The sequence below is a fragment of the Leucoraja erinacea genome, chromosome 23, assembly GCF_028641065.1.
Source record: "Leucoraja erinacea ecotype New England chromosome 23, Leri_hhj_1, whole genome shotgun sequence".
Lineage (NCBI taxonomy): Eukaryota > Metazoa > Chordata > Chondrichthyes > Rajiformes > Rajidae > Leucoraja > Leucoraja erinaceus.
In genome coordinates this window covers 10,231,543-10,244,323 of record NC_073399.1, presented here as the reverse complement: position 1 = coordinate 10,244,323, position 12,781 = coordinate 10,231,543, and the positions used below count along the sequence as shown (strand labels likewise).

The window sequence follows — 12,781 nt, the reverse complement described above, 5'->3', positions numbered from 1 at the left end:
TAGATTGGACCTGAAGTGGAAAATTGGTACTTGGTTGGTGTATGTGTAAAGTTAGTACATGGTTCTTGTATTTAGTTAGTTGTACATTGTTGTCGTATTTGGAGAGTTAGTACATAGTTAGTGTATTAAATCTATTCTTTAGGGAATTCCCTCTCCCATCATAGACGAGGCCCTCACTCGTGTCTCCTCGGAAACCCCGCAGCTCCGCATCCCCCTAGTTACAACAGAGACAGAGTCTCCCTAGTCCTTACCTTCCTCCCTATCAGCCGTCGCAAACACCGCATAATCCTCCGACATTTCCGCCACCTCCAACGGGATCCCACCACCAGTCACATTTTTCCCATCTCCACCCCTTTCCCCTTCCACAGAGACCGTTCCCTCCACAACTCCCTGGTTAACTCATCCCTTCCCACCCAAATCACCCCTTCCCCAGGTACCTTCCCCTGCAACCGCAGAAGATGCAACACCTATTGCTCTACCTCCTCTCTCGACTTTCCAGGGACCCCGACAGTCCTTTTATGTTTGGCAGAGGTTCACTTGCACCTGCTCCAACCTCATCTACTATATCCATTGTCAAGATGTAGACTCTTATACATCGGCGAGACTATACGCAGACTGGGCGATCGTTTTGTGGAACACCTTCGCTCAGCCTGCCTAAACCAACCTGATCTCCCGGTTGCTGGACACTTTAATTCTCCTTCCCATTCCTACACAGACCTTTCTGTCCGAGGTCTCCTCCATTGGCAGAGTGAGGCTAAACGCAAATTGGAGGAACTGCGTCTCATATTTTGCCTGGGCAGCTTACAGCCCAGTGGTAGACAAAATTGCTGGAGAAACTCAGCGGGTGCGGCAGCATCTATGGAGCGAAGGAAATAGGCAACGTTTCGGGCAGAAACCCTTCTTCAGACTGATGCAGGGTGGGGGCAGGAAGAAGAAAGAAAGAGGAGGAGCCAGAGGGCTAAGGGAGAGCTGAGAAGGGGAGGAGACAGCAAGGGCTACCGGAAATTGGAGAAGTCAATGTTCAGGCCACCGGGATGCAGACTGCCCAAGCAGAATATGGGGTGCTGCTCCTCCAGTTTCTGATGGTGCTCACTCTGGCGATGGAGGAGGCCCAGGACAGAAAGGTCGGATTCAGAATGGGAGGGGGAGTTGAAGTGCTGAGCCACAGGGAGATCAGGTTGGTTAGGCGGACCGAGCGGAGGTGTTCGGCGAAACGATCACCAAGCCTACGCTTGGTCTCACCGATGTAGATCAGATAACATCTAGAGCAGCTGATGCAATAGATGAGGTTGGAGGAGATGCAGGTAAACCTCTGTCGCACCTGGAAAGACTGCTTGGGTCCTTGAATGGAGTCGAGGGGGGAGGTAAAACGACACGTGTAGCATCTCTTGCGGTTGCAAGGGAAAGTGCCCGGGTAAGGGAAAGTGGGTGGGAAGGGAAGAATTGACCAGGGAGTTACGGAGGGAGCGGTCTTTGTGGAAAGCAGACGGGGGGAGATGGGAAGACGTGGCGAGTGGTGGGGTCACGTTGGAGGAGGCGAAAATGACGGAGAGTTGGAGGGAAGGGGGAATCACAGAGGGGAATTACAGCCCAGTGGTATGATTAATGATTTCTTCAGTTCAGATAACCCTACGTTCCCTCTCTCTCTATCCCTCCCCCACCCAAGTCGCACCAGCTTCTCATTTTCACCCTACCATCAGCTAACAATGGCCTGTCTCCTTTATCATCGTTACTTTTTTGCATATCTTTCATTCATCGTTCTTTATCTCTCCACATCACTGTCTATATCTCTCGTTTCCCTTATCCCTAACCAGTCTGAAGAAGGGTCTCAACCCAAAACATCACCTTCATAGAAACATAGAACATAGAAAAATAGGTGCAGGAGTAAGCAATTTAATATGATCATGGCTGATCATCTAAAATCAGTATCCTGTTCCTGCTTTTTCCCCATATTTTGCTTTAGCCCTAAGAGCTAAACTAACTCTCTCTTGAAAACATCCAGTGAATTGGCCTCCACTGCCTTCTGTGGCAGGGAATTCCACAGATTCACAACTCTCTGGGTGAAGAAGTTTTTCCTCATCTCAGTCCTAAATGGCCTTCCCCTTATTCTTAAACTGTCACCCGTGGTTCTGGTCTCCCCCAACATCGGGGACATTTTTTCCTGCATCTAGCCTGTCCAATCCTTTAAGAATTTTATATGTTTCTATAAGATCCCCTCTCATCCTAATTTCCAGTGAATTCAAGCACAGTCGACCCATTCTTTCATCCTATGTCAATCCCGTCATCCCGGGAATTAACCTGGTGAACCTACCCTGCACTCCCTCAATAGCGATAATATCCTTCCTCAAATTAGGAGACCAAAATTGCACACAATACTCCAGGTGCGGTCTCACCAGGGCCTTGTACAACTGCAGTAGGACCTCCTTGCTCCTAAATTCAGCCATTAACTTGCTTCACTGCCTGCTGTACCTGATTGCTTACTTTCAGTGACTGATGTACAAGCACACACACGTCTCATTGCACCTCCCCTTTTCCTAATCTGACACCATTCAGATAATAATCTGCCTTCCTGTTCTTGCCACCAAAGTAGATCAAACAGTATTGCTGATTTGATCCGTGTCTGGATTTGCTGCTGACCTGATCCATAATCCATGTCCGGTTTCCACACTACCACCTGGTGGAAGGCGGACATGGATTATTGATCAGGTCAGCAGCAAAACCAGACACAGATCAATTCAGCAATGATGTTTGATCTACAGATAACCTCACATCTATCCACATTATACTGCATCTGCCATGCATCTGCCCACTCATCCAACCTATCCAAGTCATTATACCATCTATTATGCCAGAACTGCTGAAATCCTGAGAGATTTCTGGATTTTTGACATTGTATTAGGTAGACTTTATAGTCATACAAAGTCAAAGTAGCCTTTATTGTCATTCAGACCTTGCGGTCTGAACGAAATTTCATTGCCTTGCAGTCCTACATATAGTAAAAAATGACAAAAACACCCAATAAACACAAATTAACATCCACCACAGTGAGTTCACCAGGCACCTCCTCACTGTGATGGAAGGCAAAAGTCTTAAGTCTTTGTCTCTTCCCTTCTTATTCTCCCTCTGCGCCGAGGCGATCCAGGCTTCGGATGTTGTGACCCCGCCGGGTGATGGTAAGCAATGTCAGTCCCGCGGCTGAATCCAAGCTCCGCGAACGGGCCGGTTCAACTCCGCGGCCCAGGGTGGTCGAAGCCGCCGAAGCTGCCACCCTCCAGTCCAGTTGACGCAGCTGTTGTCGCGGGAGCTTCGGAGAACAGGTCACCAACCTGTGACCTGCGAGTTCCCGACGATGTCGTCCACTGGGCCCTCGGCCGAGTCCACCGGGCCCGCGGTCGATCCTCCGAGGTCGGGCCGCCGCTGCCCGCTCCGAGGTCGGGTCACCACTGCCGCTGGAATGCTGCCCCAGCTCCGCTATTAGGCCTCGGCGCAGGCGGAGACGGGGGATATGACAAGAGAAGTCGCATCCACCCGAAGGAAGAGACCAAAAACATGTTTCCCCCCCCCCCCCCCCCCACACACACATACACAGCCTAATAAACCAAAAATTAACTAAAACAGGACAAAAGAACAACACAAAAAAGAAAAAAAAAACATACAGCATGGAACCAGGCCCAACTCGCCCACGGCGACCAACATGCCCCATCTACACTAATCCCACCTGCCTGCGTTTGGCCCATATCCATCTAATTCTTTCCCATCCATGTACCCCTCCAAATGTTTCCTAAACGCTGCCATTTTTCTCGCCAAATAACGTATAAATCAGTGACAGCTGACAATAACAGAGATGCTTTTCGAGGCTAAAAAGTGTGCAACTGTGGTAGCAGGTCTTTAAAATGGCAACGGTTTAGCATGGCATAATAATACAAATTGGATTTCCTTTTTCTATTTTTAGACTTACTCCTCCTTTATTCCAGTGGGTTACAGCTGCCACCAGCGGCAGCTATCCTGTGACGTATTGCTTGTTCTGTTTGTGGGTCTGTTGAATATTGTCATCTGTTGATAGGATCACAGCCAAAGCAATCCCATGTGATCATGTACACTGTCTAATGAGGATCACCACTGATTAACTATAGACGTCTGACTGAAGGGTTGTTTTTCTTTCATCCCTTGAGATGCCAAGGCAGGGGAATGACAAAGAAAGGAAAACCTTGCACGTCTGTGAAGCCCCTCGTGAGCTCGGGATTTCAGGCCGTGATTTTTTTAAAATATTTATGTTATAATATGAAGAAATAGCACAACTTCTTTGCACACCAAGACTCATCAAGCAGCAATATAAATATAATAAGTATAATACAATAGTAAAATACAATCTAAAACAATAAAATACAAGTAATATACAATATAATAAGTATAAATGGATAGTTAAGGGAAGACACAGAGTGCTGGAGTGGCTTGGCGGGTCAGGCGGCATCTCAGGAGCACATGGTTAGGCGACGTTTCGGGGGTGCTTCAGAAGGGTCCCGACCCGAAACGTCACCTACAGTATCCATGTTCTCCTGAGATGCTGCCTGATCCGCTTAACTACTTCAGCACTCTGTGTCTTCTTTTATAAAACCAGCATCTGCAGTTCTTTGTTTCCACAATGGCTAGTTAAAATAGATTGTTAGTTAAACAATGAATGTCAGGAGATTTGGTGGTTGGAGTATTTCCTCACGCGTCATTTATGGGATCATGGTTTGTGGTTTTATGAAAAGGCAGCACTTGAGAAATATTCAGATAAATTATGTGCTCGGTTTTCCAGTGGCTCTTGATCCCCCTAAACATCTGACGTACATGACACGAGTGAGTCACGGCTCGTGCCTGCAGTCGAGCAAAGCAAGCTAATTATTTTTCACTCAGCTAACAAAAAAATGCTGAAGTTCATACAATTTATTAATGTGAAGCTTTGCAAATCAACAACTTACGTTCCATTTTTGCATTCAATGAACTGGCACGTAGATCTGATCTTCCACTGGAATGTGAAATGCCAGATGTGACTCAGTTACTAGCTTTCAATTCCTGCTTCTCAGTTTGACACTGCAGCGCGGTACCTAGGGAGATAATATTGTCTTTTGGAAGATTCTGAATCCATTTTCCATGTCATAGAATCATGGAGACAAACAGCAAGGAAATCATGTGATAGGAGTAGAATTAGGCCATTCAGCCCATCAAGTCTACTCTGTCATTTAATCATGGTTGACCTATCTCTCCCTCCTAACCCCTATTCTCTGCCTTCTCCCCATAACCTTTGACACCCGTACTAATCATCTATCTATTTCTGCCTTAAATATATCCACTGACTTTGCCTCCACAGCCGTCTGTAGCAAAGGATTCCACAGATTCAACACCCTTCAGCCCATTGAGTCTGTGCTGGCAGCCACCCCAGATACTAACATAATTTACATTAGTTTAGTTTATAGATACAGCGCGAAAACAGACCCTTGGGCCCACCAAGTCCACCTCGCCCAGCAATCTCCCCGTACACTAGCACTATCCGACACACTAGGATACAGTATTTTTCAACGAAGCCCATTAAGGAACAAACCTGTACGTGTTTGGAATGTGGGGCGGAAACTGCAGAAACCGGAGAAAACCCACGCAGTCACAGGGAGAGCGTACAAACTCTGTACAGACAGCACCCTTCCTCAGGTTCGAACCCGGGTCTCTGACGCTGTAACACAGCAAATCTACCGCTGCGCCACTTTGCTGCCCAAATATCATTGTGAAAAATGCCATGGTAGTATTTTGAAGAAGAACTGTGGAGTTTTATCAGTGTCCTAGTCCCCAGCCATCATCACTAAAAGTTAGCTTAGCTGAAGAAGAGGGACTATACTGAATAGTGACTTGGATAGGCTGGGTGAGTGGGCAAATGTTTGGCAGATGCAGTATAATGTGGATAAATGTGAGGTTATCCATTTTGGTGGCAAAAACGGGAAAGCAGATTATTATCTAAATGGTGGCCGACTAGGAAAAGGGGAGATGCAGCGAGACCTGGGTGTCATGGTACACCAGTCATTGAAAGTAGGCATGCAGGTGCAGCAGGCAGTGAAGAAAGCGAATGGTATGTTAGCTTTCATAGCAAAAGAATTTGAGTATAGCAGCAGGGAGGTTCTACTGCAGTTGTACAGGGTCTTGGTGAGACCACACCTGGAGTATTGCGTACAGTTTTGGTCTCCAAATCTGAGGAAGGACATTATTGCCATAGAGGGAGTGCAGAGAAGGTTCACCAGACTGATTCCTGGGATGTCAGGACTGTCTTATGAAGAAAGACTGGATAGAATTGGTTTATACTCTCTAGAATTTAGGAGATTGAGAGGGGATCTTATAGAAACTTACAAAATTCTTAAGGGGTTGGACAGGCTAGATGAAGGAAGATTGCTCCCGATGTTGGGGAAGTCCAGGACAAGGGGTCACAGCTTAAGGATAAGGGGGAAATCCTTTAAAACGAAGATGAGAAGAACTTTTTTTCACACAGAGAGTGGTGAATCTCTGGAACTCTCTGCCGCAGAGGGTAGTCGAGGCCAGTTCATTGGCTATATTTAAGAGGGAGTTAGATGTGGCCCTTGTGGCTAAGGGGATCAGAGGGTATGGAGAGAAGGCAGGTACGGGATACTGAGTTGGATGATCAGCCATGATCATATTGAATGGCGGTGCAGACTCGAAGTGCCGAATGGCCTACTCCTGCACCTAATTTCTATGTTTCTATGTTACTCTGTAACTTTTTCGACAATCTTTATGTGGCGACTTTTGCAAACAAAGAATCTCACTGTACCAAGTACATGTGACAATACAGTATCAATCAATCAAATTATGTACTGCACACCTCACCAGCTAAGGGTGGCAAAATATGCTCCAATTGGGATCGATGGCATATTTTCTGGTGCTGACTGACTGCGTTTGGTTTTGCATCATTTTAAATTTTAGATTTGTTTTGTCTGGTTTAGAGATACAGCGCGGAAACAGGCCCTTCGATCCACCTGGTCCACGCCGACCAGCGATCCCCGCACATTAACACTATCCTAGACCTACTAAGGACAATTTATTTTTACATTTACCAAGCCAATTAACCTACAAACAATAGACAATAGGTCTTCGGAGTATGGGAGGAAACCGAAGATCTCAGAGAAAACAAGTTACGGGGAGAACGTACAAACTCCGCACAGAGAGCTTCTGTAGTCGGGATCGAACCTGAGTCTCCCCCGCTGCATTCGCTGTAAGGCAGCAACTCTTCCACTGCGCCACCGTGACCATCCCTATGATGCTGTTTCTGAAGTTTCAACCTAACTGCAGCCACAACACTGAATATTGTTGCTGAAACCTTCTTTAAACTATTGTGATTATATTGTTCACAATGGCATAATTTGGTGAATAGAGTCAGAATCAACAGGCCCTTCGGCCCAACTCATCCATGCCGACCAAGATGCCCGATCTAAGTTAGTCCTATTCACCCACATTTTGCCCATATCCCAATAAACATTTCCGATCTATGTACGCGTCCAAGTGTCCAATCCTGTATATGTACTTCATTTGATACTTGGTCTTGGAGGATTTCTAGATATATTTCCTACAGCATGTTTGAATAGTTACAAATTGTTAAGATACTTTAGCAAAATAAAAACTGTAAAATCGCATGGCATTAAAATATGATCCCAAGATTGCAAATCTTTTTTTTTTTCTCTGAGAGTTTTTGTGAACTTTTTTTTCCAGGTGCGATGTTCTGCTGTGTTTGCCTTGGGCACATTCGTAGGTAATTCAGCAGAGAGAACTGATCATTCCACAACAATTGATCACAACGTAGCTATGATGTTAGCCCAGTTAATAAATGATGGAAGTCCTGTCGTTCGGAAGGTGGGTGGTTTAAGCCTTTTGACTTTTCTCACCATTTCTGTGTTATTGGATAGATAAATATTTCACAGTCGACCATTTCAGAAACTTGGACAATACTTGAATATTAAGAGCATTAACCAATTGGTAGTTGCACGAAAGGCTTCCTATCATTGCCAGAGTATAATAAGGGCAGCTTGCAATGTTTTCCCCATTTGGGACAATTTAAAGGAGCCTAGAACAAATATGCACAGTAGCAAGTAGTTCTTTCCGTTTGGAAACAGTAGCATGCCCACAATTGGAGAGAGAGAGAGAGTTAACAATTATATGGTGCCCGATAATTCCACAAATCCAAACAGGAATGCACAAATGCCTTTTGCGTTTGCTTATTTTTTATTATAAAAATGAGATCTTTGTGACGGTGAGATGCAGAGTTTGTATGTGCTCATTTAATGCTGAATCATCACTCTTTAATAAAAAATAAGAAATGCTGGAAACACAGCAGGCAAGGCACCGTCTTTGGAAACAAACCTCTGGAACTCTCTGCCACAGAGGGTAGTTGAGGCCAGTTCATTGGCTATATTTAAGAGAGAGTTAAATGTGGCCCCTGTGGCTAAGGGGATCAGGGGGTATGGAGAGAAGGCAGGTACAGGATACTGAGTTGGATGATCAGCCATGATCATATTGAATGGCGGTGCAGGCTCGAAGGGCCGAATGGCCTACTCCTGCACCTAATTTCTATGTTTCTATGTTTCTAATAACATCTCAGGTCTGGGATCATTGGTCAGATCTATGGCTACTGGTTTTGATTTGGTTCGGTGAAGCGCTGACTGGTTTGGCACGTGTGGGTTTTCTGTCCCTTGGTACCATTTTTGCATACTTTTTACATTTGAACGCGTGCAAAACGATGAAAATAGGCATTGCTGCTTTGAGATGTTTGCTCAAGAGTCGCAGTATCAATAGACAATAGGTGCAGGAGTAGGCCATTCGGCCCTTCGAGCCAGCACCGCCATTCACTGTGATCACGGCTGACCCACTGACAATGAAGGGTAGACTGAGAAAAAAGTTGTCTCGCTTAAATGAGTCATAGAATCATAAAGCACAGAAACAGGCGAAGGCTATTGATACCCTGAGACATGCATGAATAGACTATGTCTATTCTGAAGCTGAAACATATATTTGCAGGATCTCAGTTCACCTTCACCTTTCTCCATCGATTGAATGGTAATTTGATTAACCTTCATTCCGTCACAGCTTTCCAAGTAACGTTTGGAGGGCGGAGAATGGTGTAGGGTCCTCTTGCTCTGAAGCGAGCTGATGGACAGTGCTCTCTTACATGTGTAAAGTCTATTGAGAAACAACATTGCCTTTTGTATGAAAGGCCATCACTTGCAGAGCTGCAGAATAGAATTCAAAAAGAGTCTTGATTTAAACAACAGCAGAATGCTGGAAGAACTCAGCAGGTCAATCAGCACCTGTGGAAGCAAAAAGGGCAAGTCGACGTTTCAGATCAAGACCCTGCATCAGGACTCAATGTCTTCATGTAAAAATCATAAATTTATTAACATCAAAGATTATTAACATTATTGGGCTCTGTCCCCATTTAAATACTTTCAAATATTTTATTTTTCCTTTCAAGGATATTTTTTGCCCCTCTTTATACGATGCATATTTTGGTTCCGACCAGAAACGTCGCCAATCCATGTTCTCCAGCCGTGCTGTCTGACGGCTGAGTCACTCCAGCACTTTGTGTCTTTTATTTTTGTAAACCAACATCTGCAGTTCCTTGTGTCTGCACATTTTGTCACTGTGTTTCTTAATTGCATCTTTATACTTCTATATTTCGAGTGAGGGCTGAGATGGTCTAATTTTTATTGTGGCCCGGATGCATGATGATCTTGACGAAAAGGTTGTAAATGATTTTTTAATCTTTTGCTTGCATGGATTTACAGTGGTTGGAGTTGAGTTAATTCGGATTTATGCCTCTTGATGCTTTTCTGGAAACTTCCTCCTGTCGCTCGTGTTTTGGGCAATGACATAAAACCTAATTTAGGTTGTTGAATTTATTCCATGTTTAATTTATTCAGCTTGACAGGTTTATTTTTTTTAATTGGCAGGAATTGGTTGTGGCATTCAGTCATCTTGTCGTTCAGTATGAAAGTAATTTCTGCACCGTGGCGCTGCAGTTCATGGAAGAAGAGAAGAACTACCCGCTTCCCTCCCCTGCCAGTGTGATCGGTAGATATTTTCAACCTGTACTTTCTTGAGTTTAACATTAAAGTCAAAGTAATACAGAAATGTTGTTTTCAGGTATATTGTAAATTGTGTCCCATGCCCTATTCAAGCTAAGTTAGTCCAGGTTCATTTAGATGGCAGCGGTAGAGCTGCTGCCTCACATTGCCAGAAACCCGAGTTCGAACCTGACCTCGGGTGCCGTCTGCACGGAGTTTGTACGTTCTTCCCATGACCTGCGTGGGTTTTCTCTGGATGCTTGGCTTCGGTAAAATTGCAAATTGTTCCTGGTGTGTGTAGGATAGCATTGGTAGGATAGGGATCGCTGGTTAGCAGGGCCGAAGGGTCTGTTTCATGCCGTATCTCTAAACTAAACTAAACTCATCAAGAAAGTTGAATATATTAAATAATTGCTCTTGCTTCATTTTCAGACGTAGAGATTGTTAGCACAGCTGCTGTTTATCCTTCATGTGATGGAAATTTTTGCTTCATGTCAAAGAATCCACAGCACAAGTGATGGACTGGATGAAGTCGGATATATTAAAGATTTCTTTCCTTAATTAACGTAAACCAGCATTATGGCAGTTGTCAGTGTGCACAGATCCATAGACTCCACCACCCCCATGTAGCCATGCAAGAAGGTTTTTATTCATGTGTCAAAACATTTCCCTTTATTGAATCAATCTTAGAAATTAAATTTATACATATGAGGAAGGCTATATGTTAACACATCCATCCAATACAATGTTATAGTTGCTCTTCTGCTGGCACAAGACAGACTTGCGCTAACAAACTTTCAGAATACCGTTTAGTTCAGTTTAGAGATACACGGTGGAAACAGGCCCTCTGGACTACCGAGTCTGTGCCAACCAGCGATCCTTGTACACTGGCACTATCCTACGAACTAGGGACAATTTTATTATTTTTACCAAAGCCAATTAACCTATAAACCTGTATGTCTTTGGGGTGTGGGAGGAAACCGAAGCACCCGGTGAAAACCCACGTGGTCACAGGGAGAATGTACAAACTCCGTACAGACAGCACTCATATCCCAGGTCTCTGGCGCTGTAAGGCAGCAGTTCTGCTGCTGCGCCGCCCTATAAAGAGCATTCACAGTTTTAAATCCAGAACACCCTTTATTGAAAAATATCTTTTGGAGGTGATCTTGAAAATGATTAGTCTCAAAAACTGTCTAAATTTACAACTTTTGTTTTGAGTTATCATAATACATTCTCACAAGTAAAGCCATTTATCATCCTAAGTTATCCCGTTCTTGACTGTACATTTTACTAGAATTATCCCACTGTTCCTTCAATATAGGATATTTCATATCATGCTCAACACCTTTATCCATTAAATAATGTGTTAAAATTGCAGCAGGTTTAAACTGGTAACAAAGCCTATTGGCATGATTGCTCACTGGATTCCAATAATTTTACTTGTTAAATTATTTTAACTACGTCCTGCAAAGCCTAGAAATCTCAAATAAATCTTATACTAAACAGATGTGGCAACTGCTTTAAACTGTAAACTTATTGTCGTACTGATTTATTTTCATCATTGAACTTGCAGAACCTGGGAACTTCACGCCAGTACGCGATGGGCCTGCTGTCCCGAGACTCCGTACAGTGAGTTCCTACGGAAATATCCGCGCAGCCACCTCAGTTCGGAACTTGAACAAGTCTCTGCAAAATCTTAATTTAAACGAAGAAAGTAAGTATGACTATAAAAGATGATGAACTGGTATTAATGGAAATGTAATCAACGTGCCAGGTTCCTGCCTGCTCCTTATTTGTTCTACGGTCCAGTGACGTATTTTGATTATTGTGGGTCATGCCAAACTTGACTGAAAAACTAACCAGGTACATTATTGACAAGTTACAAGGCAAGACCATTTCACGAGCGCAGGTCGTAGCCCTGATGCAGTCGTCGATGTAGCGGAGAAAGAGTTGGGATATAGGGTCAGTGTACGCCTGGAATAAGGTCATAAGTGATGGGAGTAGTATTAGACCATTTGGCACATCAAATCTGCTACGCTGTTCAATCATGGCTGATCTATCTCTCCCTCCTAACCCCATTCGCCTGCCTTCTCCCCATAATCTCTGATACCTGTAGTAATCAATCTATCTAAGCCTTAAAAATATCCACTGACTTGGCCTCCACAGCTTGCTGTGGCAAAGAATTCCACAGATTCACCACCCTTTGACTAAAGAAATGTCTCCTCATCTCCTTCCTCAAAGAACATCCGTTAATTCTGAAACTATGACCTCTAGTCCTAGACTTTCCCACTAGTGGAAACATGCTCTCCACATCCACTCTATCCAAGCCTTTCACTATTCTGTATGTTTCAAAGGGTCCCCACTCATTTTTTTAGACTCCAGCGAGTACAGGCCAGTGCCGACAAATGCTCATTGGAGTAATAAAGACTCTTCAACGTACCCGACAAAATGACAGGCACAGCTTGGGCCCATGCGAGTGCCCATGACTATGCCTTTGATTTGGAGAAAGTGGGAGGTGTTGAAGGAGATGCTGTTGAATGAGAGGGTCCCGACCCGAAATCTCTGACTGACCCGCTGAGTAACTCCAGCACTTTGTGTCTATCTAAGTAGCATTTTCAAAACATAAACTGATTGAGAGCAGCCAATTTAAGTGTGTGTTCCAATATATCATTTGTTGATCATAATAT

At 44.3% G+C, this 12,781-nt stretch overlaps 1 protein-coding gene across 1 annotated transcript in view; it reads left to right on the top strand.

The window, feature by feature from the left end:
- rptor (regulatory associated protein of MTOR, complex 1) overlaps positions 1 to 12,781 on the top strand; it is a 292,378-nt gene that overhangs the window by 177,178 nt on the left and 102,419 nt on the right. Inside the window, exons 17-19 of the mRNA XM_055653834.1 lie at positions 7,747 to 7,887; positions 9,981 to 10,101; positions 11,668 to 11,808. Coding sequence (XP_055509809.1) covers positions 7,747 to 7,887; positions 9,981 to 10,101; positions 11,668 to 11,808 — 403 coding nt within the window. The remainder of the gene's footprint in view (positions 1 to 7,746; positions 7,888 to 9,980; positions 10,102 to 11,667; positions 11,809 to 12,781) is intronic.